Source organism: Gorilla gorilla, chromosome 13 (assembly GCF_029281585.2).
Source record: "Gorilla gorilla gorilla isolate KB3781 chromosome 13, NHGRI_mGorGor1-v2.1_pri, whole genome shotgun sequence".
Classification (NCBI taxonomy): domain Eukaryota; kingdom Metazoa; phylum Chordata; class Mammalia; order Primates; family Hominidae; genus Gorilla; species Gorilla gorilla.
The window spans coordinates 15,480,335-15,506,360 of NC_073237.2; the positions used below are offsets into that span (position 1 = coordinate 15,480,335).

General features: G+C 54.5%; 1 protein-coding gene and 1 pseudogene across 1 annotated transcript in view; both read right to left on the reverse strand.

Moving 5' to 3' along the window:
- Window positions 1-1,809: 1,809 nt before the first annotated feature.
- LOC129524430 (glutathione hydrolase 1 proenzyme-like) lies at window positions 1,810-19,766 on the reverse strand (annotated as a pseudogene).
- LOC129524664 (immunoglobulin superfamily member 3-like) overlaps window positions 19,191-26,026 on the reverse strand; it is a 53,175-nt gene continuing 46,339 nt past the window's right edge. The window contains exons 11-14 of the mRNA XM_055350941.2: window positions 22,415-22,484; window positions 20,403-20,474; window positions 19,905-20,078; window positions 19,191-19,269 (exon numbers count right to left, since the gene is read on the reverse strand). Coding sequence (XP_055206916.2) covers window positions 20,006-20,078; window positions 20,403-20,474; window positions 22,415-22,484 — 215 coding nt within the window. The 3' untranslated portion in view covers window positions 19,191-19,269; window positions 19,905-20,005. The remainder of the gene's footprint in view (window positions 19,270-19,904; window positions 20,079-20,402; window positions 20,475-22,414; window positions 22,485-26,026) is intronic.

Below are 26,026 nucleotides of genomic sequence, written 5' to 3' on the forward strand. Positions count from 1 at the left end.
TTAGGGCTGGAGGTGGGACATGCTGGTGGCAATATTGCTCTTTAATACATTGAGATGTTTATGTATATGCACATCAAAGCACAGCACCTTTTTCTTAACCTTGTTTATGACACAGACATTTGTTCATGTGTTTTCCTGCTGACCCTCTCCCCACTATTACCCTATTGTCCTGCCACATCCCCCTCTCTGAGATGGTAGAGATAATGATCAATAAATACTAGGGAACTCAGAGACTGGTGCCAGCGTGGGTCCTCCATATGCTGAGTGCAGGTCCCCTGGGCCCACTTTTCTTTCTCTATACTTTGTCTCTGTGTCTCTTTCTTTTCTCAGTCTCTTGTCCCACCTGATGAGAAACACCCACAGGTGTGGAGGGGCAGGCCACCCCTTCAGGTCCCTGAATGTCCTTCCTCAGGAAATAATGGGGGAAGGGGTGATGAGAATGAAGGAGAGGATTTAAGTCCCTCACCTCCCGAGGTAGTCCTGGGCTGAGCCCCATGGGACCTGGAGAACCAGGCTGTACCCCACCAGCATGTCGGGTCCAGGAAGTCTCATGGCCAGCTCCCACTTCTCTTGCTGCTGTGCAACCCAGAGCAAGGCCTGCCCCTCCAGCTTCAGTCTTCTCCCCTGCAAATGGGGTCACAGCCTTTCCTCTCAGGCCAAAATAAGGATTGAGGCCGGGTGCAGTGGCTCACCCCTGTAATCCTAGCACTTTGGGAGACTGAGATGTGGGGACTGCTTGAAGTCAGGAGTTAAGACCAGCCTGGTCAACATAGTGAGACCCCATCTCTATTGGTTTAATTTTTTTTAAAAAAAAATTAAATAAATAAAATAAGGATTGAAGAGTGACTTGTACACCAGTTGAGCCTACCTCCACCTCACCCTTGCAGAGCCCCAGAGACACAGCCCTCCAGAGCTCAGACCCAGTGGGACTTGACTCCACAGGCATAAAACCCTGTTTGTCTATGGGCCCTTTGGAATCACCAGGTTTTCGGGGCTCCTGAAGGATAGCCCTGACCTGGCCTCACCTGGCCCCTGGCCCCAGTGCCCCTGGTGATATCCAGGTGCTGGGCTGTGATCACCGCCTCCCACCAGCCCACCTCCACCAGCCCTTCCCAGAACCCTGCTCCAGGTGTTGGAACTGTGCACAGAGGAGGGAGCAGGCCCCGAGGGAGGCCTGGAGGGGCTGCCAATGGTGAAGGCTGCTGTGTCTAGCTGTTTCCTTCTGGACCCACTCCCTCTGGGCTGCCTCCCCGGCTGGACCAAGCCCTGATCCCTGGGATCTGGGGACATCTTCCCGTTTGCTGTTCCCTGAGAACCAGGCCTCCCTCTGGAGAGGATCACAAGCTTGGGTTTCACTCTGGGCTTGCTCTTGGGAATCCCCCAGGGGCGTGGCTCTGACCGAGATGTTTTCCTCCAGCCTGTTGCCCAGTCCCCATTCCTCGGACCTCAGCTTCACCGCCAGTGTCATCGGCAGGGTGAGCTGGAGGCCTACGGGTCTGAGAAGGCGCCCGAGTTCCCAGCATCAGCTGGCCACCCTCTGCCTAAGAAAGCGCCAGGGTCGTGACACCCCCTGGTGGCTGCTCCTAGGTAGTGTCACTGCCCAGCCCCAGTAAGGGAGGGCCTGGCCCCAAAGTCCGAGGGATCAGGGTGGGAAGGGGCAGGGCTTGGTGTGAACCTTCCCCTGGCCCCCAGCCATGTGCCCCGCTCTCCCCATGCTGAAGATGCTGAGGCTAGTTCCAGTACCCGCATTTTGAAGATCTCCGAATCCCACCTCTCTGTTCCTCCCCAGCCAGATGGCTCCATTTCACACACAATACACTGAGGCCCAGAGAGTGGGGAGACAGGCCAGGGAGGCCACCTGGAGCCTGGCACAGTGGCCTCATTTATTATGCTGCTCTGCTGCTCACAGGGGAAGCCCGTCCCCCAAAGTCCTCTTCCTCGTCCTCGTGAGTATCTTGTCCCTGGATTGCTTGTCAGCCTTGTCTGCCTGGAGCAACCAGTAGCCAGCAGGTTCCCCGCCTTTCCTGGAGTCCGAGGCAGCTGCCCAGCCACCAGCCGTGCGGACGATGGCTTGCACCACAGCGATGAAGGTGGACGCGATCTGGGTGTGATGGTGCCGGGTCTCCAGGGCTGCAGTCACTGCCTGGGGGTGGGAGGAGAGGGGAAGCCTGAGCAGGGCTCCAGATGCCACCTGAACCACGCCTGTGTGGTCACAGGCCTCAGCCCAGGTGGTGCCATTTCAGGCCAGGTCATCAAGAAGAGCAGGTTGGGGCCTTCTGGGTCTCATTGGAGCAGGGGGTTTGGCCCTCATGGCACAGGGGCTCCAGATGGCCCAGACACTAGAGAGAGGACACCAACCATTGTCCACTCTGTGATTATCCAGGCCTCCAGCCCAGGATGCCCTGGGGCCCCACACCGTGACTCAGTTTCTCCAACCCCTGGCCCACCTGGTCAATGTTTCTCTCCACTGTCGTGATGTTGGGCAGAAGCTGGTTGTACAGCCGGGGCTCCTCCATGGCCCGCTTCACGTCATAGCCGAACCAGAGGTTGTAGATGATGGCCTGGGGCATGGGAGTGTGATCAGCATGGCTTGGGGGCTGTGCGGAGTGGGAAGGGCCAGGGAGAAAAGGGGTGACGCATACCAGTGCAGTGGCTGTGGTGATCTGCGTGCCCCCAGCAGCTCCCACCACCATCCGGACCTGGCCGTCCTGGCCCACCATGATCGTTGGGAACATGGATGAGAGCGGCTGCTTCCCTGCGGCTGATGGGAGAAGACAGGGATGCCCGTCAGCTGCCTGCCCAGGACACCCGCCCCTCTCCACCCCAGTTCCCCACCCCCGGACTTCCACCCCATACCTGGCTGGATGAAATTGGCAGGTGAGGGGGGTACCCCAAACTCATTGGTGATGCTGGGAGAGCTGAAGTCGTCCATTCATTATTGAACAGGATCCCGCTGACCAGGGAGCAGACCTTGGAGCCAAAGCTACCGCCCAGCCGGGTCAGACAGCGCCCGACCTTGCCTGGCCCAGCCTGGTCCCTATCCACCCAATGAGGCTGTAACATACTCACTGAGAGGCCCAGGATAAGCTACCAAGATTGGGCCTCAGTTTCCCACCAGGAAAAGAGGTGACGGAGCCACCTTACTGGATAAGTGGGCGGTCCCTGGGCCACCCGCCTCTGGCACTTTCCCACCCAGGCGGCCCTGCAGCCCCTACTAGAGGTTGATGGTGCTGGTGGCGAACACAGCACTGCCGTCCTCTGTGATGACAGACAGGTGAGCAGTGCCCCTGTCATCCGGCTTGTAGAACTCGGGCTTGCAGTAGGAGATCGGGTGAGTGGTGTTGTCAGAGATCTGGGCCCGGAGCTGGGCAGCGAAGAACTCAGAGGTCATGTTGCGGACCACCTGTCGAGACCCCAGAGCTGGCCTGATGAGGTGGGGAGGGAGGGTGAGGAGGGGGCACAGGTCTCAGAAGGCCCCTGACTGTGACTCTGACCAAAACCTTCTAGCACCCACAACCTTCCGTGGCTCCCCAGGACCCAAGGGCAGGCCCAGGACCTTGCACAACCAGTCTGACTCCCTGTCTCTGTTGCGTTTCAGCAACTCTGAATGTCTGTCTGCCTGGTCCTCAGCCTCCAGACCCTTGCCGCATTCAATCACTCATTCCTTCATGCAAAAAATATTTCTAGAGTTTGCACTGCATGCCTGGCATTGGGGAATCAACAGGGAACAGACACTTAGGTCCTGCCCTCGTGCCAAGAAAAACAAACACACACAGGGAAAGTGCTGAAACCACAAGCCAGGTAAGGGGAATCAAGAGGCATGAGGTATGGGCAGAGTGGTCAGGGAGGGCTTCTCAGAGGAGGCAACGTGTGAAAAGAGCCTGGAATGCAGCCTAAATGGTCAGTGCAAAGGCCCTGAGGCAGGTGGTATGGGCTGGTGAGCGATAGGCAGAGAGTGAATGGAGTGGGGTGGGGAGAAGAGGATGAAGATGCAGGCTGGGGCCCAACCCACAGGACCTCCTAGGTCCCATAAAAACTGGCTTTTGCTCTGTGCCATGCAGGCTTAGGGCAGAGGAATGAGCAGGCTGGGGAGTGTTTTCACAGGGTCCCTCTGGCAGCTATGACAGGGATAAGGATAAATCCCAAAGGGGAGGCTGTGGGTGTCAACCAGGCAAGAGATGATGGCCTCGGTGGGAGAAAGAAAAGAATCAAGGATGGTGCCGACTAGCGAGGTAAACCCTGCAGAAGGGGCAGGTTTGGGGATGGTCAGAAGCTTGATATTGGACACTTCATCGGACCTGAAGAGCATGGGTGCAAGTATAAAAAAAATAAATAAATAAACATGGGTTCACAGGCAAGGGCAGGCTGAGAGATGAACATGGAAGTATTGACATTGAGTGGCTGCTGGATGCCATGAGCCTGGCCAAGGTCCCCAAGGCAGTGGCGAGGAGGAGATGAGGAGGTCAAGGAGGAGACAGAGAGGATGGATCCAAAGGCCGAAGAAAATGCCTCAAGAGAGTTTCAACACCGGGCGCGGTGGCTCATGCCTGTAATCCCAGCACTTTGGGAGGCCGAGGCCTGAAATCCCAGCACTTTGGGAGGGCGGATCACGACGTCAGGAGATAGAGACCATCCTGGCTAACACAGTGAAACCCCGTCTCTACTAAAAATACAAAAAGTTAGCTGGGCGCAGTGGTGGGCACCTGTAGTCCCAGCTACTTGGGGGACTGAGGCAGGAGAATGGCGTGAACCTGGGAGGCGGAGCTTGCAGTGAGCCGAGATCCCGCCACTGCACTCCAGCCTGGGGGACAGCCTGGGGGACAGAGCGAGACTCCGTCTCAAAAATAAAATATAAAATATAATAAAATAAAATAAAGTTTCAGCAACACCCCACAGATTAGTTGACCAATCCCAGGGAAAGGTGTTCTGTCTGAAACTGCCCTCAAGGAAACAGAAAGGCAAATCCACGATGTGGGACATTTTCCAAGACTACTGCCCTGGGCTTTAAAAATCAACAAAACAGGCCAGGCACGGTGGCTCATGCCTGTAATCCCAGCACTTTGGGAGGCCGAGGCAGGCGGATCACGAGGTCAGGAGATCGCAATCATGGTGAAACCCCGTCTCTACTAAAAATACAAAAAATTAGCTGGGCGCAGTGGCAGGCGCCTGTAGTCCCAGCTACTCGGGAGGCTGAGGCAGGAGAATGGCGTGAACCCAGGAGGCGGAGCTTGTAGCGAGCTGAGATAGCGCCACTGCACTCCAGCCTCCGTGACAGAGCAAGACTCTGTAAAAAAAAAAAAAAAACAAAAAAACCAAAAAAACACACCTGTAATCCCAGCAATTTGGGAGGCTGAGGTGGGAAGATAGTTTGACCCCAGGAGTTTGAGACCAGTCTGGGCAAGACCCTGTCTCTAAAAAAAATACAAAAATTATCCAGGTTTGGTGGCACGTGCCTCTGGTCCCAGCTGCTCAGGGGGCTGAAGTGGGAGGATTGCTTGAGCCCTGGAGGTTGAGGCTGCAGTGAGCCAAGATCACACCACTGCACTCCAACCTGGATGACAGAGACTCTGTGTCTAAACAAAAACACAACAAAAACAAAACAGCCAAGGGAGCCTACTGTAGGCAAAGAGAAGGGACAGCAGGTTGTGTCACCCCAACATCCTGCTGTGCTATGTTCAAGTCTCACTTTTGAGACACACCCTGAGGTGTGACATCAGTAACCTACTGTGGAATCCTTCAGAAAAACACGAATCCCAATAGATGTGGGTGGAGACGGAGAGAGTTAGGAAATCTGGCAGAAACGTCCACACTGCAGACTCCAGGAAAAGGGAACATTGATGCTTGGGCAGTTTTGGGATTTTTTTACATTTTTTGTAGGTGCGAAAAATTTGCAAAATGAAAACTCGAGGAGAGTGTGGTGAGCTGTGTGAGATGCTGCTGAGTGGGGCCTGATGGGGAAACTGAGGCTGGACATGGAGATCTGGTGGCATGGGGATAGAGCAGGGGAGGGGATACCCTGAAGGGAGAGAGGACATAGCCCAGCCATGTTTGCTCTAAGAGGAGCAAAGGACAGAAGGAGGCAGCAGATAGAAATTTCTAGAGCAACAACAGCTGCCTTTCTTTTGGGAATAATCCGTGATAAAGAAGTAAATCGTCAGAGGCAGAAAGGAGCATTGTGGGAACAGCACCCCGAGCCAGCAAGTAGATGAAAGAGCTGGCCTTAGCCAAAAGGGAGGGCAGAGGGACACGCTGCAGTGGCTCTGTCCCCTCAGAGAGACAAGACACCAGGTCACTGGCTGCAGCGGGAGTCAGAGGTGCAGAATGCTCACGGGGAAAGAGAAGACACCACCCCGGCAGCTGACGCCCCTCCTGGGAGGCCACTGGTCAGTGTAGGGGGGTCTGCAGATCCACCTAGGAATGCCAAGGACCCAAGTAGGTAAGGAGGTATGTGAGGATCCTCAGCAGGAAGGGATATGACAGGGTCTTATAGGGACCCAGCGTGGAGCTGGGGCAGCTACTGAGTGAGTGGGTCAGGTGGTGCAGGGCTGAGGGTGGCATCTGGGAAGCGTTAGTTTGGAGTGACAGGGAGTGGGTGGCCGAGGTCTCTGTTCACCTGGCCCTCTCCCTTTCACCCATCCATCTCACCATGCCCGAGGGCTGCAATGCCCCCATGTGTTCCTCATCTCAGCACTGAGCACTCGATAACCACAGCATGTGCAAAGGACCTGAGGTAGGAGGGTGACCACTAATTCCCCACACTGTCAGTTATGTGGGGCAGAAGCCAAGACTGGGGGTCACTCACCAGTCCATCTGAGCACACAGTAGGCCCGCAATCAAAGTTTGTGACAGGAATGGATTCATAAAGCATATGTGAGGCTGTAGCCACCCTGGCGAGCCCACCCGATGCCTCTACAGCAGGCCCCACACCCACAGTGGGCCAGCCCGTGCCCCTTACTTCAGTCACATCCACAAACTTGGGGTCCCCAAGCAGGGTCCTCTTGGCGTAGGCAAACCGGAAAGCCTCTACGATGCGGTGGTACGTCAGGCCCTTCTGCTCGGGGGTCTCCACGCTCTCCCAGGAGAAGTTGTACCCTGGTTGATCAGAGCCAGGTGCATGTTGCTGAGCCCCAGAGACTCTGAGGGGCTGAGAGGGTTAACAACTGCCTGAGCCACTTTGCCCACCTCAAGGAGCATTTAATAACCAATAGCAGCAGCTGCTTCAGAAGGCTGTGGTGAGAGTGAAGTAAGGTGAGGGCTCCCGAGCCTGGGCCTCACGTCACGCATCAGCTCTGGCCATTCAGTGACCAAGTGGCAGGGTCACCCACTGGACCAGGGTACCCTCTGGACCAGGCCCTGCAGCCCTGAGCTCCTGCACCTCTCTCCCTCCTGATGACTCCTGTTCCTCCTCCAACCCTTGAGCATTGCCCGCTTCAGCCCTGTCGCTCTGCACTGCCTCCTTCAGGACATGGTGAGCTGTGACGCAGGGACACACCTCGGGGGCTCAGTGATGGAAAGATGTGGCATGGGGGGCGAGCAGAGATGCAGCAGGGGTGGGGCGTGGGGAGAGAGAGGCAGTGTCATGGGTCCTACCACACGGCTGTGGTGCAACCACTCACCTTTGAGGATGTTGAGGATGAGGGCCAGTACGGGCCCACTGAGCGGCGCACTGGGCATGTACAGCACCGCGTCTCCCCGGCTGATGTTCAGCGGGTGCTCGATCAGCTCAGCACAGTAGTTATTCAGGTCCTCAGCTGTCACAATGCCCCCTGCAATGGGACAGCAGCTCGAATGGGCACTGGGATGGGGCTGCACCACTGCGTGGAGGATGGAGCTGCACCAGTGGTGTTGGGGGCAGGCATGGCTGCACCATGGTGGTGGGGAAAAGCCTGTACCTACCAGGGAGGACAGAGTGCACTACTGGAGGGGTGGGACTGTGCCCTGGGAGGGGGCCACAGGCAACCTCACCTCCTTGGGAACCTCACCAGCTCTGGCACTCCTGTCTCCCTGACACTGCTCACCACCTGACAGCCAGTCTGGGGCCACCTGCCCTCTGCCTGCTTGGCTTAGTGGCTTCCTGTCTGCCTTCTCTCATCTGTGGCCAGAGAGTGTTTTCTGTTTTTTCTTTTTTTTGGAGAAAGGATCTTGCTCTGTCACTCAGGCTGGAGTGCAGTGGCTTAATCACAGCCTTGAACTCCTGGGCTCAAGTGATCCTCCAGCAGACCCTCCCCAGTAGCTGAGACTAAAGGCACAACTACACCCAGCAAATTTTAATTTTTTTGTTGTGTTTTGCTATATTTCTTTTTTTTTTTTTTTTTTTTTTTTTGAGATGGAGTCTCACTCTATCGCCCAGGCTGGAGTGCAGTGGCGTGATATCGGCTCACTGCAAGCTCCGCTTCCCAGGTTCATGTCATTCTCCTGCCTCAGCCTCCCAAGTAGCTGGTAATGCAGGCACCCACCACCACACCTGGCTATTTTTTTTGTATTTTTAGTAGAGACAGGTTTCACTGTGTTAGCCAGGATGGTCTCGATCTCCTGACCCTGTATCCACACGCCTCGGCCTCCCAAAGTTCTGGGATTACAGGCGTGAGCCACCATGCCCTGCCGGGTTTTGCTATATTTCTTTTCACTATGCTTTGAATTTTTTGTTTTCTTGTTCCCCACCCCCACCCCCACTGTATTTATGTAGATTCTCAATATTTTTTTTGTAGACTCACTATGTTGCCCAGCCTTGTCTTGGACCTCCTGGCCTCAACTTCTACCTCAGCCTCCCAAAGTGTTGGGATTACAGGCATGAGACACCAAGCTTGGCCTCAGAGGGCCTTTTCTTTCTTTTTTTTTTTTTATGAGATGGAGTCTCACTCTGTGGAGTGCAGTGGTGCAATCTCGGCTCACTGCAACCTCAGCCCCCCAGGTTCTAGCGATTCTCCTGCCACAGCCTCCCAAGTAGCTGGGATTACAGGCACAACCCACCATGCCTGACTAATTTTGCATTTTTAGTAGAGACAGGGTTTCACCATGTTGGCCAGGCTGGTCTTGAACTCCTGACCTCAGGTGATCCACCCGCCTGGGCCTCCCAAAGTGCTGGGATTACAGACGTGAGCCATGCACCTGGCTCAGAGGGCCTTTTCTAACTGGAGAATTCCTGCCAGCGTCCCTGCTGCTTGGCCTCTTCTCCTCACGATGAATGGATAGAGGGAGGGAGGGAGGCTCTTAATTCTCCTGGAGTCAGCTCCAGACAGACAGGGTATTGGCATGCCAATTTCCAGCCTCAGTGGTAAAGGTCGACAAGCTAATCACCGTCCTCCATGAAACAGTGACAAAAATTACCTGAAGAAAGCCACAGCCAAGCTCCAGGCCCCTGCCCCACAAATCCCCTTCCCCATGCCTCTCTCAAGGCGACCCTCATCCCTTGTAACCCTCTTGGTGAATCAAAGCCCCCTCTACTGGGCCTTAGCCCAGCTGTTCCTCTGCTAGGAATCCCTTCCTCTCTCTGCCTAACGAAGTTATCTGCAGCCCAGCCACCACCTCCTCTGAGAAGTCCTCCTGGATCTTCAGGCTGTATTCTAGTGCTTCCCTAGCCTTGGCTCTTGCCTACACCTGCATTTACCCCAACAGGGACTTGCTCTCCTGGACTGTGTGGCCTCTCTTGGTTTTGATATAAGCAGGAGCTGTGGACCCACATGGCCAGTCACTGACCCTCCTCCACCAGGAACTTCCTGCAGGCTCAGGCAAGACAGGAGGACCCCATGGCTCTGGGCTACAGCTCAGGGTTTCCACTGCAGAGTTCCTCACCCAGGCCCTTGAGGTTACCCACTCACCGGCCGCCTGGATGTCCTTCACAATCTGGGCCGTGAGGCTGCCGTTGTAGAAGGCCTGGGCACCCTCAATGGCCAGCGTCTCGTAGGTGTCAGCCAGCCGTGGCAGGGTCAGTCTCTCCCCCTCCCGAAGCACCTTTCTATCCCGGCAGAACACCTCACTGGGGCAGAGGGGGCTCATGTGAGGCAGCAGGTGGGGTGGACTTAGCCAGACCACACCACACACATGCCCACACGGGAGACCAGCACAAAGCAGGGGCGGCGCCTGTCACAGGTGGGTGGCCCCGTCACTCAGCACTCGTCCTCCTAGTGTCCCTTCCGGGGACCTCCTAGTGTCCCTTGCCACTCAGGACACATGGCCAGCCACAGTGGCCACTGGGACCCCACGCTCAGAATGTGTCCCCACACGTGGTGGGAAGGGTCTGTATCTCCTCATCCCATTATCAGCGCAGGGTCCTGAAGGCAGAGGGCCGCTCCACTGCTGCTACAGCCTGCAAGGTCCTTGGGCTGTGCCTGCCCTGCCTGGGTCAGGGGGCCACACCCACAGACATACCACAAGACAGGCTGCTGCTCGATGACCGTCCGCTTGTTTTCCAGGGCTGCTGCCAAGCCCTTGCCCACGGGGAAGCCCTGGCGGGCCAGCTGGATGCTGGGTTGGAAGAGGCGAGCCCAGGGCAGCCGCCCATGCCGCTGGTGTGCCAGCTCATAGCCTCGGATCTCCCCAGGCACCGCCACCGACAGCCCTCCTGGGGAGAGAGAGCCACATTTAGTGACCCTGAGTAGGGGACATCGGGATCTCTCGCAGGCAGCATCCCAGGCACAGTCCCTGACTCGTTTTACAGATGGGGCAATGAGGCTTAGGAGGAAAGATTTTTTTTTTCTTTTTTGAGTTGGGGTCTTTCCATCTTGCCCAGCCTGATCTCGAACTCCTGGATTCAAGCAATCCTCCCACCTCAGCCTCCTGAGTAGCTGAGATTACAGGCGTGAACACCACGCCCAGCAGAAGGGGATTTTTAATTTTTTTATTTATTTTTTAATTTTAATTTTTTTTTTAGGAGGGGATGTTTAATTTTTTTAAGAGGGGCTCAGCAGGTAGGAGTGTACATGGACCAGGGATGTCTGAGGAGGGCACAGGAGGGGAAGCAGTAGCATGCGGCTGGGTTTTGCTGTCCCAGGATGAGGTGTCTGTCTGTGCAGTTTCCTGCATGTCTAAAATCCTGTGCCAGGCCAGACCCCCTCCCATCTCGCTGACCACAAGGGCTTATCCTGTAAGACTCATGGGCTCCACCAGAATGTGCCAAAACAAGAGCAGATCCCACCCTGACCCAGGTCAAGCACAGGCCACCTTCAAGACACAGCCAGCCCCAAGAAAGGGCTCCCTTCCTCTTTTCTACTGCCCCAGAGAGGCAAGACTGAGCCTTAACCTCCATCCTGTCCCCTCTCGCAGCCTCAGTTTCTCCATCCAACTATAAGGGTTTTTGTTTGTTTGTCTGTTTTGAGACAGGGTCTCACTCTGTTGTCCCAGCTGGAGTGCAGTGGTGCAATCATGGCTCACTGCAGCCTTGGCTTCCCAGGCTCAAGCGATCCTCCCACCTCAGCCTCTGAAGTACCTAAGACTACAGACATACCCCACTACACGTGGCTTTTTTTTTTTTTTTTTTGAGATGGAGTTTCACTCTTGTTGCCCAGGCTGGAGTGCAATGGCACAATCTTGGCTCACTCCAACCTCCACCTCCCGAGTTCAAGTAATTCTCCTGCCTCAGCATCCCAAGTAGCTGGGATTACAGGCATGTACAACCATGCCTTGCTAATTTTTGCATTTTTAGTAGAGACAGGTTTTACCAGGTTGGTCAGGCTGGTCTTGAACTCCTAATATCAGGTGATCCATCCTCCTCAGCCTCTCAGAGTTTTGGGATTACAGGAGTGAGCCACCACTCCCAGCCTAATTTTTTATTTTTATTTTTTGTAGAGACAGGGGTCTTGCTACGTTGCCAAGACTGGTCTCAAACTCTGGCCTCAAGCAATCCTCCCACCTCAGCCTCCCAACATGCTGGGATTACAGGTGCACCCAGTCTATAAGGGGTTTTGCCTTCCAGTTCTGACTTTTGAGGAGGTCATTGGAAACAGACCCCTGGGCCTGCTTCCCCCCGAGCCCCACTGCCCATATGGACACTACAGACACTGACCCTTTGCCCAGAAAGGTACAACTATGGCCTCTGCCCCCAGGTACTCTCCTGCTCTTGCGAGAGATGTTGGGGCTATTTGGCTTGGCTTGGCGGCTGTGGCTCTAGAACTGCCTCTCCCACCCTGAAGCCTGGCACAAGTTTCCAAGAGCTGGTGGTTTCAATTCCTAGAAGCTGCACATACATCCCGGAAGGTCTGACACCCAGCACATGATTCCTTCCACCTTGTAGTTAGACAGAACTTCTTTTCTGTTTTGTTTTGTTTTTTGTTTGTTTTTGAGATGGAGTCTTGCTCTGTCTCCCAGACTGCAGTGCAGTGGCATGATCTCAGCTCACTACAACCTCCGCCTCCCAGGTTCAAGCGATTCTCCTGCCTCAGCCTCCCGAGTCGCTGGGTTTACAGGCACAGGCCAGCACACCAGGCTAATTTTTGGATTTTTAGTACAGATGGGGTTTTGCCTTGTTGGCCAGGCTGGTTTCAAACTCCTGACCTCAGGTCATCCACCCACCTCAGCCTTCCAAGGTGCTGGGATGACAGGCGTGAGCCACCGTGCCCAGCCAAGACAGGAGAAGTTCTAATCTTTGATAGCAGACCAGGGTGATGATGCTTAGCAACAGTATTTTGTATATTTCAAAGTAACGAAGAGAGGACTATGGTGCTAACACCCAGAAATGAAAAATATTCAAGGTGACGGAGACTCCAAATACCCTGCCTTGATCATTATACACTCTATGCATGTAACAAGCACTCACATGTACCCATAAATATAGAAAATATCATGTATCAATATCAGAAAAAAATCTTCTCCTGACCTCAGGCCAATCAGACTCTCATGCCGCCACACTTGCCAAGTTCTCTGGTGACCCCCACACTGCCAGACCCAGTGCCCCTCTCAGCTTTACTGGGCTCATCACTCTCCCTGAGAGCCGCCCCTGCATCCCAGCGCCTGGCTCCACCCGAGTCTCCCCCGCCTGCCATCCTAGCTCCTACTCTCCCCTCTGTCTTTGTTCTCTCTCCTCGTGGTCTGCTTGACATCTGAGCTTCAGCCTCCACTTATGCACTAACTCCCAAATTGACCTGCTGGCCTGGACTGCTCCTCTGATCACCAGACCTGAGTATCTACCTGCCTGCTCGAAGAAAGCATCTCAAACTTCAACGTGCCCAAAACCGAGCTCCTGAGTGTCTGCTCAACCTGCTCCCTGAGAACCCTGCCTGTCTCCATTAGGGTCACCCCATCCTTCCAGGTACAGACAAAAGATCAGGGGTCCCCGGGGACTCCCTACACAAGCATCACACCCAACCCATCCTCAAATCCACAGGCTCCACTTCCAAGTGTGTCTGTCCAGCATCAGCCACTTCCCAGCACCCTCTCCACGAATTACTGCAGTGACCTCTGGACAGGTCCCCACATGCTCCCTGCCCCTTACACAGCAATCCGTAGGCCAGATCCATCCCCTTCCACTCACACACTCCACGAGCCCCCACTTCCCTCAGACAGGAAGCAGAGGCTTCACCATAACCTAAGAGATCCCACACAACCTGGGCCATTTCCCTTGGGTCACTTGCTGCAGCCTCCCCAGCTCCCCACAGGGCTCTGTCCCTGCCATCACACCTGGATAGCAGACCAGGAGATAACTCCCCTGACCCCATCTCTGCCTCTGGGTCTTTGCTCAGATGTCCCCTTCCCTGACTGGGTCACCCTCCATAGAGTCCCAGATTTTGAGGCCCTCCAGGTCTGTTTTTCTACAGCCCGTAACACACCCGCACCTGCCTAGTTTCTTTTCCCACCTGGAGTGTCACAGATTTCATCTGCCATCTTTGTTTTTCACCCCAGCTTCAGGAACAACAGCTGATTCTTTAAGACAATGCTCAATACATTCTAGTTAAATAAATGATTCTAAGCATCCACAAGGTGCCAAGCCTATGATTCCCGCATTCTCTTACCCTGAGCAACTTCATGTCTACAGATGCTGAGTTTCTCAATGAGTATTAAAAACAAATGAAAGATTGGCGGGGCACAGTGGCTCACGCCTGTAATTCCAGCACCTTGGGAGGCCGAGGCAGGGGGATCACGAGGTCAGGAGATCGAGGGACCAGCCTGGGCAACATAGTGAAAACCCGTCTCTACTAAAAAATACAAAAAATTAGCCGGGTGTGGTGGCAGGCACCTGTAGTCCCAGCTACTCGGGAGGCTGAGGCAGGAGAAAGGCGTGAACTCAGGAGGCAGAGCTTGCAGTGAGCCGAGATCGCACCACTGCACTCCAACCTGGGCGTCAGAGTGAGACTCCGTCTCAAAAAAAAAAAAAAAGAAAAAAAATCAAAGATTGAGTATGTTGCAGAAGACTCCAAAGGGCGCCACCCAGGACCCCCACCTGAAGTCTAAGGCCTGCTATGGTGAGTGTGTCCTGCCCCTCCATCCTCCAACTTGTTTTTTTTTTTTTTTTTTTTTGAGACGGAGCTTCGTTCTTGTTGCCCAGGCTGGAGTGCAGTGGCATGATCCCAGCTCACTGCAATCTCCACCTCCTGGGTTCAAGCGATTCCCCTGCCTTAGCCTCCTGAGTAGCTGGGATATTACAGGCCTGTGCCACCATGCCCGACTTATTGTACTTTTAATAGAGAAAGGGTTTCACTATGTTGGCCAGGCAGGTCTTGAACTCCTGACCTAGGTGATCCATCTGCCACAGCCTCCCAAACTGCTGGGATTACAGGCGTGAGCCTGTGAAAAAAAGGCCCAGCCTTTTTTTTTTGACAGGGTTTCACTTTGTTGCCCAAGCTAGAGTGTAGTGGTATAATCATGGCTCACTGCAGCCTCAACCTCCTGGGCTCAAGTGATCCTCCCACCTTAGCCTCCCGAGTAGCTGGGACCATAAGCACACACCGCCATACCTAGCTAATTTTTTTTCCCATTTTTTGTAGAGATGGAGTCTTGCTATGTTGTCCAGGCAGGTCTCCTGGGCTCATGTGCTCCTCCTGACATGGCCTCCTAAAGTGCTAGGACTAGAGGCGTTGAGTTGTTGAGACCCTCCCATCCTCCAACTTTTATCTCACAATCTATTGTGCCTCCTTTGGGGACAGACAGTGGCTTCCTGGATGGACAGTGGCTTCCCTTCAGGTACCTGGGGAATTTGGGGGCCTCCTCTCCACTTAAGACCAGATTAGAAAAGAGAGACTCCACCTCACATTCTAGAGCGCCATCCCCACAAATGAACAAATGAGTGAATGGGATGCCTGTTGAAAAGGCAGGATATAGACAGCCTGGGTTCAATTTTAGCTTCACCACCTCCCAGCTGTGTGACCTCAGATGATTTGCATGACCTGTCTGAGCCTCAGCATCCCCACCCTGTAAAATGGGAATCCACACAGCATCCCCTAGCCCAAAGGAGCAGGGAGGGTTGTGAGAGGCTCGTGGGTGAAAAGCGCAGAGCAGAGCGTGGGCCCCAGTGAGCCCTGGTCCATGAGGTCTGCTAGCATAATAATTATTCTTTCCATGTGCTGCACAGAGTGGCCCCGGAGGCCTTAGCAGAAATAACAGAAGCTCCCGGCCCTTTACCGTGGTGATGATGGTCCTGACCACTCATTGTGGGACGGTGCTATGGGGCCAGGAAGGGATGGGGGTGCTAGAACTGCCCCTGAACCCTGACGGGAGCAGGCTCCTGTGGGCAAGGCCCCTTCCCGGTGGCTCAGCCAGCTCTGCACCCATGCCCCAAGTCTGCAGCATGGCTTACCCTTCTGGGACTGCTCCGAGCTGTTGAACATGCTGGCAAAGGCCAGCCTGGGGGCCACCTCGCGGGCATTGATGACCTCAGCTTTTCCTAGAAGGAGAAGCAGGTAGGCAGGCCCACCCACCCAAACCCTTTATGCCACGTGAGCCTGGGGGCCACGGAGCTGTGCCTCGGCCCAACCCACAACCCCTGCCCCTCTTCCTCTCCTCTTCCGAGGCACTCATGGGTGGTGCTGTTGTAGATGGTGAGGAAGAGGCCACCCTCGATGCTCATGCTGTGGGCATTCATGAGCCCCACACACAACAGGGCTGCAATGGCTGCATCCACTGCAGAGCCACCGTCCCGCAGTGCATCCCTGCCACGTGGCACATAAAGGCATGAGAACTTGCAGGCTTCCACCCTGGCCCCTCATACACACCCTGCTGCCCACCTGCCCAAAGGAGGATGGAAGAGAAGTCCATTCGAGTTTTGGGGTTTTTGTTTTTAGTTTCTTTCTTTTTTGTTTTGAGATGGAGTCTTGCTCTATTGCCAGGCTGGAGTGCAGTGGCACGATCTCAGCTCACTGCAACCTCTGCCTCCCGGGTTCAAGCCATTCTCCTGCCTCAGCCTCCTGAGTAGCTGGGACTACAGGTGCATGCCACCATGCCCAGCTAATTTTTGTATTTCTAGTAGAGACGGGGTTTCACCATGTTGGCCAGGATGATCTCTATCTCTTGACCTCATGATCCGCCTGCCTTGGCATCTTTTTTTTTTTTTTGGAGACAAAGTCTCTCTTTGTTGCTCAGGCTGGAGTGCAGTGGTGTGATCTCAGATCACTGCAGCCTCAGTCTCCTGGGCTCAAATGACACTCCCATCTCAGCCTCCCAAGTAGCTGGGACTATGGGCACATGCCACCATGCCCAGCCAATTTTGTTTGTTTGTGTATTTTGTAGAGATGGGGTTTCATCATGTTGCCCAGGCTGGTCAAGAACCCCTGTGCTCAAGTAATCCACCCACCTTGGCTTCCCAAAGTGCTGGTATTACAGGCATGAGCCACTGTGCCCAGCCTTTGTTTTATGAGACAGGGTCTCACTTTGTCACCCAGGATGAAGTGCAGTGGCACAGTCTTGGCTCAATGCAGCTTTGACCTCCTGGGCTCAAGCAATCCTCCCACTTCAGTCTCCTGAGTAGCTGGGACTACAGGTAAGAACCACCACACCGGGCAATTTTTGTCTTTTTTGTAGAGATAGGGTCTTTCTATGTTGCCCAGGCTGGTCTCGAACTCACGGTCTAAAGCAATCCTATCGCCTCAACCTCCCAAAGTGCTGGGATTACAGTTTCTTCTTTTTCTTTTCTTTTTTTTTTTTTCTGAGACAGAGTTTCACTCAGTTGCCCAGGCTGGAGTGCAGTGGCGTGATCTTAGCTCACTGCAACCTCTGCCTCCTGGGTTCAAGCGATTCTCCTGCCTCAGCCTCCTGAGTAGCTGGGATTATAGGCGCACACCACCAAGCCCCGCTAACTTTTTATATTTTTAGTAGGGACAGAGTGCACCATGTTGGCCAGGCTGGTCTCAAACTCCTGACCTCGGGTGGTCTGCCCGCATCAACCCCCCAAAGTGCTGGGATTACAGGTGTAGACCACCTTGCCCAGACAGTTTCCTCTTTATGAAGCAAACAAATGTACATGATTTTTATAATTGGGACAAAAAGGGAAATTGCTATACTTCATTAATAACATTTTTTTCCCCTGCTAGAGATGGTGGCTTACACCTGTAATCTCAGCACTTTGGGAGGCCAAGGTGGAGGATCACTTGAGGCCAGGAGTTCAAGACCAGCCTGGGCAATAGAGTGAGACCATATCTACAAAACAGTCTTTTTAAATTAGTCAGGTGTGATGCACGCCTGTAGTCCTAGCTACTCAGGGGGCTGAGGTGGGAGGATCGCTTAAGCCCAAGAGTTCAAGGCTGCAGTGAGCTATGATCATGCCACTGCACTCCAGCCTGGGTGACAGAACAAGACCCTGTCTCAAAATATGAAAAACATAATATTTTTTCTGTTTAAGTCTTTAGAAGGGAACTGATCTTTATATATAACATGAGATAAGAGTCTAAAATAGAATAAAACAGTAGAAGCCAGGCACCATGGCTCACACCTGTAATCCCAGCACTTTAGGAAGCTGAGGCGGGAGGATCACTTAAACCCAAGAGTTTGAGGCTGCAGTGGGCTATGATCGCTCCCCTATACTCCAGCCTGGGTGACAGAGTAAGACTCCACCTTAAAAAAAGAATAAGCCCTTCATGTCCCTGTTTGGGCAACAGCGTTCCTTGGGGGGAGGGGGGAGGGATGGCATTGGGAGATATACCTAATGCTAAATGACGAGTTGGTGGGTGCAGCACACCAACATGGCACATGTGTACATATGTAACAAACCTGCACATTGTGCACATGTACCCTAAAACTTAAAGTATAATAATAATAAAATAAAATAAAATAAAGAAAGAAAGAAATTGTCTCCTATCCAAAAAAAAAAAAAACAGAAAAGAATAAGCTGGGCATGGTGGCTCACACCTGTAATCCCAACACTTTGGGAGGCCCAGGTGGGTGGACTACCTGAGGTCAGGAGTTCGAGACCAGCCTGACCAACATGGTGAAACCCCATCTCTACTAAAAACACCATAATTAGGCCAGGCACAGTGGCTCACACCTGTAATCCCAGCACTTTGAGAGGCAGAGGTGGGAAGATCACAAGGTCAGGAGTTCAAGACCAGCCTGGCCAACATAGCAAAACCCTGTCTCTACTAAAAATACAAAAATTAGCTGGGCATGGTGGCACATGCCTGTAGTCTCAGCTAATGTGGAGGCTGAGGCAGTAGAATCACTTGAACCTGGGAGGGGGAGGCTGCAGTAAGCCAAGATTGCACCACTGCCCTCCAGCCTGGGTAACAGAGTGATACTCTGTCTCAGAAACACACACACACACACACACACACACAAATTTGTTGAGCGTGGTGGCACATGTCTGTAATCCCAGCTACTTGGGAGGCTTAGGCATGAGAATCGCTTGAACTTGGGAGGCGGAGGTTGCAGTTAACTGAGATTGCACCACTGCACTCCAGCCTGGCAACAGAGCAAAACTCCATCTCTAAATAGATAGATAGATAGATAGAAAGATAGATAGATAGATAGATAGATAGATAGATAGATAGATAGATAGATAGATAGGAAGAAATAAGTAAAAATAGCCACCAAACAACAAAACAGTGGAGTTTATCCAAAGAGACAGAGACTCTTAGAACTGAGAAAAGGGGCCCTGTTTGGCTCTAGGAGACCCACATCCTGCTCTCGGAGTCACCGTCCCCTTCCCAAAGGCTACTGAGAGAGTCTAAGCAAAGCTTACATGTGGGGAAACTGAGTCTCAGAGGGGTGAAGGTATTGCTCTGGTCCACTTGCCCAGTTTTCAGGGCCCATGTCCCATGCCCTGCCCCACTCACCTCCCAATCTCCGAGCACTGCTTGGCATCCGCAGCCACGGCAGCCCTGGTATACACATGGTTGTCAGGTTCCTTGGAGGCTGAGGGCAGCCAGAGACAGAGGACGACAATGAACAGCACCAGGACCACGGCCAGCAGGCCCAGCACCACTAACTTCTTCTTCATGGCTCTGCTGCTCCCACGGGGTAAGGAGCAGGGTCAGGCCCAGCCTCAGACATTCCCTGGCCCCTCCCCAACAGGGCACAGTCTAAAGTCGGGGCTCAGAAACACAAGGCCTGTGTCTCCTTCCTGCTTCCCAGAATACGTACAGGCTGTCCGGCCCCCAGACCTTTGCGCAGGCCATGCTCTCTGCCAGAAGCTCTGGGCCTCATCTCTGCCCTCCCAAATCCTCCCTGCTTATCTTCAGAGCCCATCCTGGTAAGAACCCCATCTCCAGCAGCGACCCTTCCTGGGAGCCCCCAGATTTCCTCACCCCTCTTTCTGCAGGGCCTTGCCTACCTCCTCACAGTGGCTGAGCCTCCACTGCTTAGGGAGAAGCTCCAGTAGGGATGGGCCTGGCCTGGTTTCTCCTGTGTCCCCCACCTCAGTCTAGAGCCAGGCACTGTCCAGGAGTCCTCTGAAGACCCTCCACCCCACCTGGATCATGGGGTTTAGCTTCCATAGTGCCCACAATCAGAACACCCCACAGATTCGCTGCCACGGGGCCAGGACTTACCGTCCAGCAGCAGACGGGGACCCCAAGCCTTGCCTGGGGTGTTGGCCATGAAAGACAGGAGGATTTGGTGGAAACACCTGAGGAAATAACTGGGGTCTCCCTCACACTCTGCTGAAGCCTGTAGCCACAGGATCTTCTTCAGAGACTCTCTGATCAGGCAGCCTTCTCGTTCTCCTGAAGGTCAAGGGAGGTTACCTGAAGCACGCGCAGCCCAGACCTTTCTGGGGGACTCCGTGTTACCTCCCTCTGCCTCTGGCTGGTTTCTCTGTCTCCAGTTGAACTCTGGAGGCAAAGAGGCTGTCAGTAACACATTTGTTTCCATGAATTCTCTCAGCACGTCTCCCAGGCACAGCTCAAAGAGGGTTTTGCATGGAGCAGGGCAGGTAGGGGACAGGGCATTCCTGCAGAAGCCCAGGATGTGCATGTGGTAAGCATGGCAAAGAGGGCTCAGGGGGCACTGCCAGCCTGCCCTGCTCTGACGCTGGACTTGCCACTCACCTGCTGTGGGGCCTCAGGCAAATCACTGAACTGTCCAGCCTGGATGACGGCAGCACCTCACTTGCCTTGCTGCTGGGAGTGTTGTGAATAGAGTAGGTTAGACTGTGGGCAGGACTTGGTGAATGGTAGCTGTGATTATCATCATGGCTGCACTGGGGACACCCCCAGGAGGCCTGAGTGGCACAGGTCTCTTGCTCACTCTATGTCCCCTGTGGACTCCCTTCCAGGCTGTGCAGTGAGTGGCAGCAGTGACCCTTGGGAAGTCTCATGGCTATGGCAGCAGGTGACAGGTGTGACAACAGGGAAGAGAGATGTGGTGACAGAGGTTGGAGTTCCCCTCTCCCACAGTCAGTTTCCCACAAAGGGCGGTGTCTGCCAGCAAGCCCCTCCAATGAGCCCCAAGCTGGGTTTCCCTCCACTCCACCCTGTCCCAGTGCAGAGCGTCTGACCTCAGAGGCAGACACACTGTCCAAGAGGTGGTCTACGAATGGAGTCCCTGTGCCCTCCCCACACACAGGGAACATCCAGATGCCATCGTGGAAGTGTGGCCACCTCCCCAGGCTTGGTGGGCCTGGGGCCGATAGTGTGATACATTTGACCGCCTCCCAGCCCTGGATGCAGACACCAAGAGCAGAGAGACCTGGCAGTAGTCATGCAGCAGCACACCACCCCACATCCCCAGCACAATCCAAAGCAGCCCCTCATCCCCACCGTGACCACCACAGCGTGAATCCAGGTGCCACCTGTTTCTGACCTGAACTCCCTCACAGCCGCTGCCTGCACTCCCTCCCTCCAACATCGCCTTCCCTTCAGTCTTCCAGAAAGCAGCTAGAGGGTTCTGTCTGTCCAACTACAGAACAGGCCCTGCCTCCTCCTTGCCCCGTTGGACAGCTCACACCCTTCACCAGGCCTGACAGCGCTCTTGCCACTCCAACACCCTGGGTCCCAGCCGGGAGTCCGGGTCAGGATTAAGGGTTCCTGATAGAGACACCGATTCCTGGAGGTCCAAAGAGCCTCAGGAGCTGGGCCAGCAATATGCAGCATCTATTATGGACACAGAACATTCCCATCACATGGCCGGGTGCAGTGGCTCACGCCTATAATCCCAGCACTGTGGGAGGTAGAGGCAGGTGGATCACCTGAGGTGAAGAGTTGGAGACCAGCCTGGACAACATGGTGAAACCCCCATCTCCACTAAAAATACAAAAAGTTAGCCAGGCATGGTGACAGGTGCCTGTAATCCCAGCTACTCAGGAGCTGAGGCAGGAGAATTGCTTGAACCCGGGAGGTGGAGGTTGCAGTGAGGCAAGATTGCACCACTGCACTGCAGCCTGGGCAACAAGAGGAAAACTCCGTCTCAAAAAAACAAAAGCAAAAAACAAAAACAAAAGGACATTTCCACCACAAGTCATGGGGCAGGGGCCTGGCCTGGTGAGTGACCCTGTCCTAGCATGACAGCCCCCTGCACCAAGGAAGCTACCCAGTCCCGTCCACTGGGCCGGGTCATGCTGAGTGCCCTGGAGGGCATGGCCTCATCTCTCCCAGGCTCAGGGTCATGAGCTGAGCCCCCGGTCAGGGTCCTGGGGTGGTCCAACCATGACCCAGCCTCCCCTGTCTGTTAATTTGTCTACCCAAAGGCCCAAGTAGGCACCTGGAGGAGCAGGGGGCACCCAGCCAGGCTTATACTGCTGGGAAGAACAGGGAGGGGAGTAGGCAGTGCTGGGCCCTGTCCCTTCCTCCCAGGGCAGGTCAGCAAGGGAGGGTGGGCCCAGCCTCCCATAGGCAGATGTCCCCGGCTCGGAGGAAGACACCCTGCTGAGGTCCTGGGCTTCCATTTCCCATCCCTCCACCCTCAAAACTCACTGAAAGAATGTCCAAGCCCAGAGGCCTGGTTCTCACCCAAACAGTGTGAGAGCTGCACACACTAGGGGAAACTGAGGCTAGAAAGTAGGTCAGCTGCCGTGGTTGGCCTCAAACCCAGAACCCCTTCCTTGTGACCCTGATGGGCTTACCTGAGGCCTGGGGACAGTGGGGGCCCAGGAGAGCACCTCTTCCTCAGAAGACAGTTCTGGGCTGCACCCGCTGGGGAGGAAGAGACAGACTTGTCTGCCTGGGAAAGTCCCAGCCACAGAACTGGCTGGGCCCCCCCACTCTCCAGAGTGGCTCAGAGCCACGCCTGCGGCCCCCTGCAGCACTCCTCAGGGGGCCTCCGAATTGGGAGTGGGATCTGGGGGTGGCCACCTCCGAGGAGGAGCAGAGGCAGGGAAAGAGCAGGAGCGGCCAGAGGACCCATGAGCTTACCTAGTCCAAGAGACCAGCCAGGGGGTGCCCAGCAGCCCTGGTGGACAGTGGGAGGCATCCGCACAGGGTGCAGGACAGGCAGGCCTCTCACAGAGATCCAGCCTGGCTGGGAGGATAGGGAAGCTGACGTCACAGCAGCAAGGAGGCACACAGTGACTTGGCACGGTGACTCGGCCTGTCACCACATGACTAAAGTTCACGCAGCCCTGGCAGGGCCCTGGATGGCAGGTGCTATGAGCCGGGGAAAGGGTTTCCTTCCTTTCAGACTCAGTTCCCTCCAAAGGGCACTGTCTGCCCATGAGCCCCTCCAGTGAGCCCCAGGCTCGGTCCCTCTGGCTCTCCCTGTCCCTGTTCAGAACATCTGAACTCACAGCCAGTGTCCCAGAGATGGCTCTGGAGGTGGTGGAGTAGTGGTGCCCCTGTCACTAGACCAGAACCCAGACTAAGGGGCCTCACCACACGCTGCTGTCAATGCTAAAAGTGTGTTCCGGGAACATGGCCTGGGGCCCTGAGTGCAGACTGGTTCTGCTGCCCATCCAGAAACATTAGCACCCCAGAGCCAAGGAACCACCTGAACGGCCCAGAAAGGCAGGGCCCAGAGAGGGCCTGAGCTGGCCCAAGCTCACAGAGCCCAGCAGTGCAGACTTGGCCACCTAGTAACTGCCCCAAGTTACTGCATGTTTCTGACCAGCCCACCAAGAAGTCTGAGCCAGGAACAGCTGCGGACCCAGCCCAGGGGACTTTGGACAGTGCTGCCCATTCCCCTGTGGCCCTCATCTGCCAAGGATATGGGCCAGAGTCTCCATGAGTCATGGCTTCCTCCCCTGATCCTGGCCTGCTGTGTCTACAGTGCTGGAGAGCCCCTGCAGCCTCCACCTGAGGTCTATTTCGTGCCCATAACACCTACCCCACAATCATCCTTCCAGGCTGCCCCAAGCTGACAGAAGGGGACATGAAGGCTGACCCAATATTGCTGCCTGCCTGGGTCACATAGGCCTGTCCTGTCATCCACTGCTCTCAAACGGGCTCTGGACAGAACCCACCAGACACACAACTGTGAGATCCTCAATAGCCCTAGGATGGAGGTGCTATGACCAAGCCCTTTCTCAGGCTATTCCTCCCCCTGAAGATCAGGGTGACTGGGAAGATGACAGGGCAGGAACCAAGGCCCCATGACCTGTCCCTGAAGGCTAGACAGCCAACAGGAACATCAGGGGATTTGGCCCTGCTGAGTGGCTGCATTCCATGGCAGTCAGCTGGGAGGGGTCTAAAGTGGAGAGCCACAGGGCTCTGTCCCCTGCCCTGCTCAGCAGTTTCCTCTCTGCCTGAGAGCATATAAGACATGCATGTTCTCACTCATAGGTTGGAATTGAACAATGAGAACACTTGGACACAGGAAGGGGAACATCACACACTGGGGCCTGTCGTGGGGTGAGGGGAGGGGAGAGGGATAGCATTAGGAGATATACCTAATGTAAATGACAAGTTAATGGGTGCAGCACACCAACATGGCACATGTATACATATGTAACAAACCTGTACGTTGTGCACATGTACCCTAGAACTTAAAGTATAATTTTATATATAATACTATATATTTATATATTATAATATATTATATAAATTACATAAATATAATAATTATATATATATATACACACATATATATGACATACAGGATTCACAGCAGCAGGTGGGCAGGAAGAAAGTCTGAGTGGGTAAAGGATGGCCCAGATCCCTGCAGCTGACCCCAAAAGGAAAACCCTGGGCTGGGGAAAGTAGGGAGACAGAGCTGCCTTCAACAGGGCACAGCTGAAGCCTGGCAGCAACTGAGGATTCCAGAGAGGGGAGACAGGAGGGGAGGCACTTTATCAAAGGACATGTTAATAGAGGTAGGGCCTACAGAATGAAGGAGGCATTTCCTCACATGCTGAGTGTGTCACATTCTGTCCAAGTCAGCCCTCTACCCCCTGAATGCAGAGAGGGCACCTAGGGGTAAGTGGGTCTGGAGAAGCCATGTCACCTGAGGAAAGACTGCAGGGGCTGGCCTAGAAGTCTTCTCCAGACCCCACAGCTCTTGTCCTGGGCACATAAGGTAGTGAGTTCCCTTTCCCGAGAAATGTGCAAGCCTCACTCACCCAGAGACACTGACTCTGGTATCAATACCACCCACTTCCAACACACGTGCAAGCACGTGCACACACACACAACTGAGCCTCATCTAGGCTGAGCAGAGCAGCTTCCCAGGATGCAGCAGAGAGAGGAGTACGAGGAAGAGGTAGACACGGCAGCCAGTCTGAGGTTTCCTGGTTAATCCTTCAGCCCAGCTTGATGGCTTTGTCACCACAACCCCAGAGCCACAAAGGTGAAACCAGAGCACAGCCCCAACCCCATTCACAGGCAGGAAACCGAAGCTTAGACAAAAGGGATTTACCAAGGTCAGCTGGCTCCAGGAAGTCTGCAGACCTGCGGGTGAGCCCAGGACCCACCCACCCCTTACCCTGCCAGCCCCCAGCCTGGAGTCGCTATCCCTGGATATGAGAATGTACAGATCTCTGGCTGCTTCCCCAGGACCGTCTACACCCCTGGACTGGATGCTTACTACCCAGATGTGGAGATGGAATCTGTCTCTCACAGTTTCCACCCTTGCGGCACAGAGTTGAGAATCAGAAAAAACACCCCTTCAGTAAGATTTAATAACCACTACCTGCTGGAAACCTGTCGAAAGAACTATATATATCCCTATATATATAGCTGAGAGGTAGCAGGTGCCCCCTGGAGTTGGGCAATGACCCCTCGCACAACTGGCCCTGCCCCACACCAATCCACAGCCACAAACAGAACCCAGGAGCGAGGCAAGCATGGCCCAAGGACACAAGGTCCCCCAACCCCATCACAGCTCTGGCTGTACTCCAGAGCTGGCCCCCCACCCCCACTCAGGGCTGCCAGATCCTCCAGGGCCTGTTTGTTCATGCTGCACTCTTTCCTCTTAATTCCAAGAAGCCACGGCTCTCTCAAGAGCTTCTTCGCACAAGTCAGGTGACTCCCCCCAGCCCTCCTTCACCCACCCGCATACCTCACTCAAACTCACGTAAACTCATCAGCCAAGAAACAGAGCCCCCCCCAGCCCAGACCCAGTCGGATAAAGAACCCAGGGCTCTCCCCTTCTGTGGGATCCCTCTGCAGGATGCGCCCACACAAGTCTTGCCCCCTTCACCCCAAAGTGCAACTCACTCCCACTGCACGGGTACATAAACCGAGGCTCGGAGAGGAAGAGGAACTCCTCTAGAGCGCAGCAAGCATATGGCAGAGCTGAGAATGGG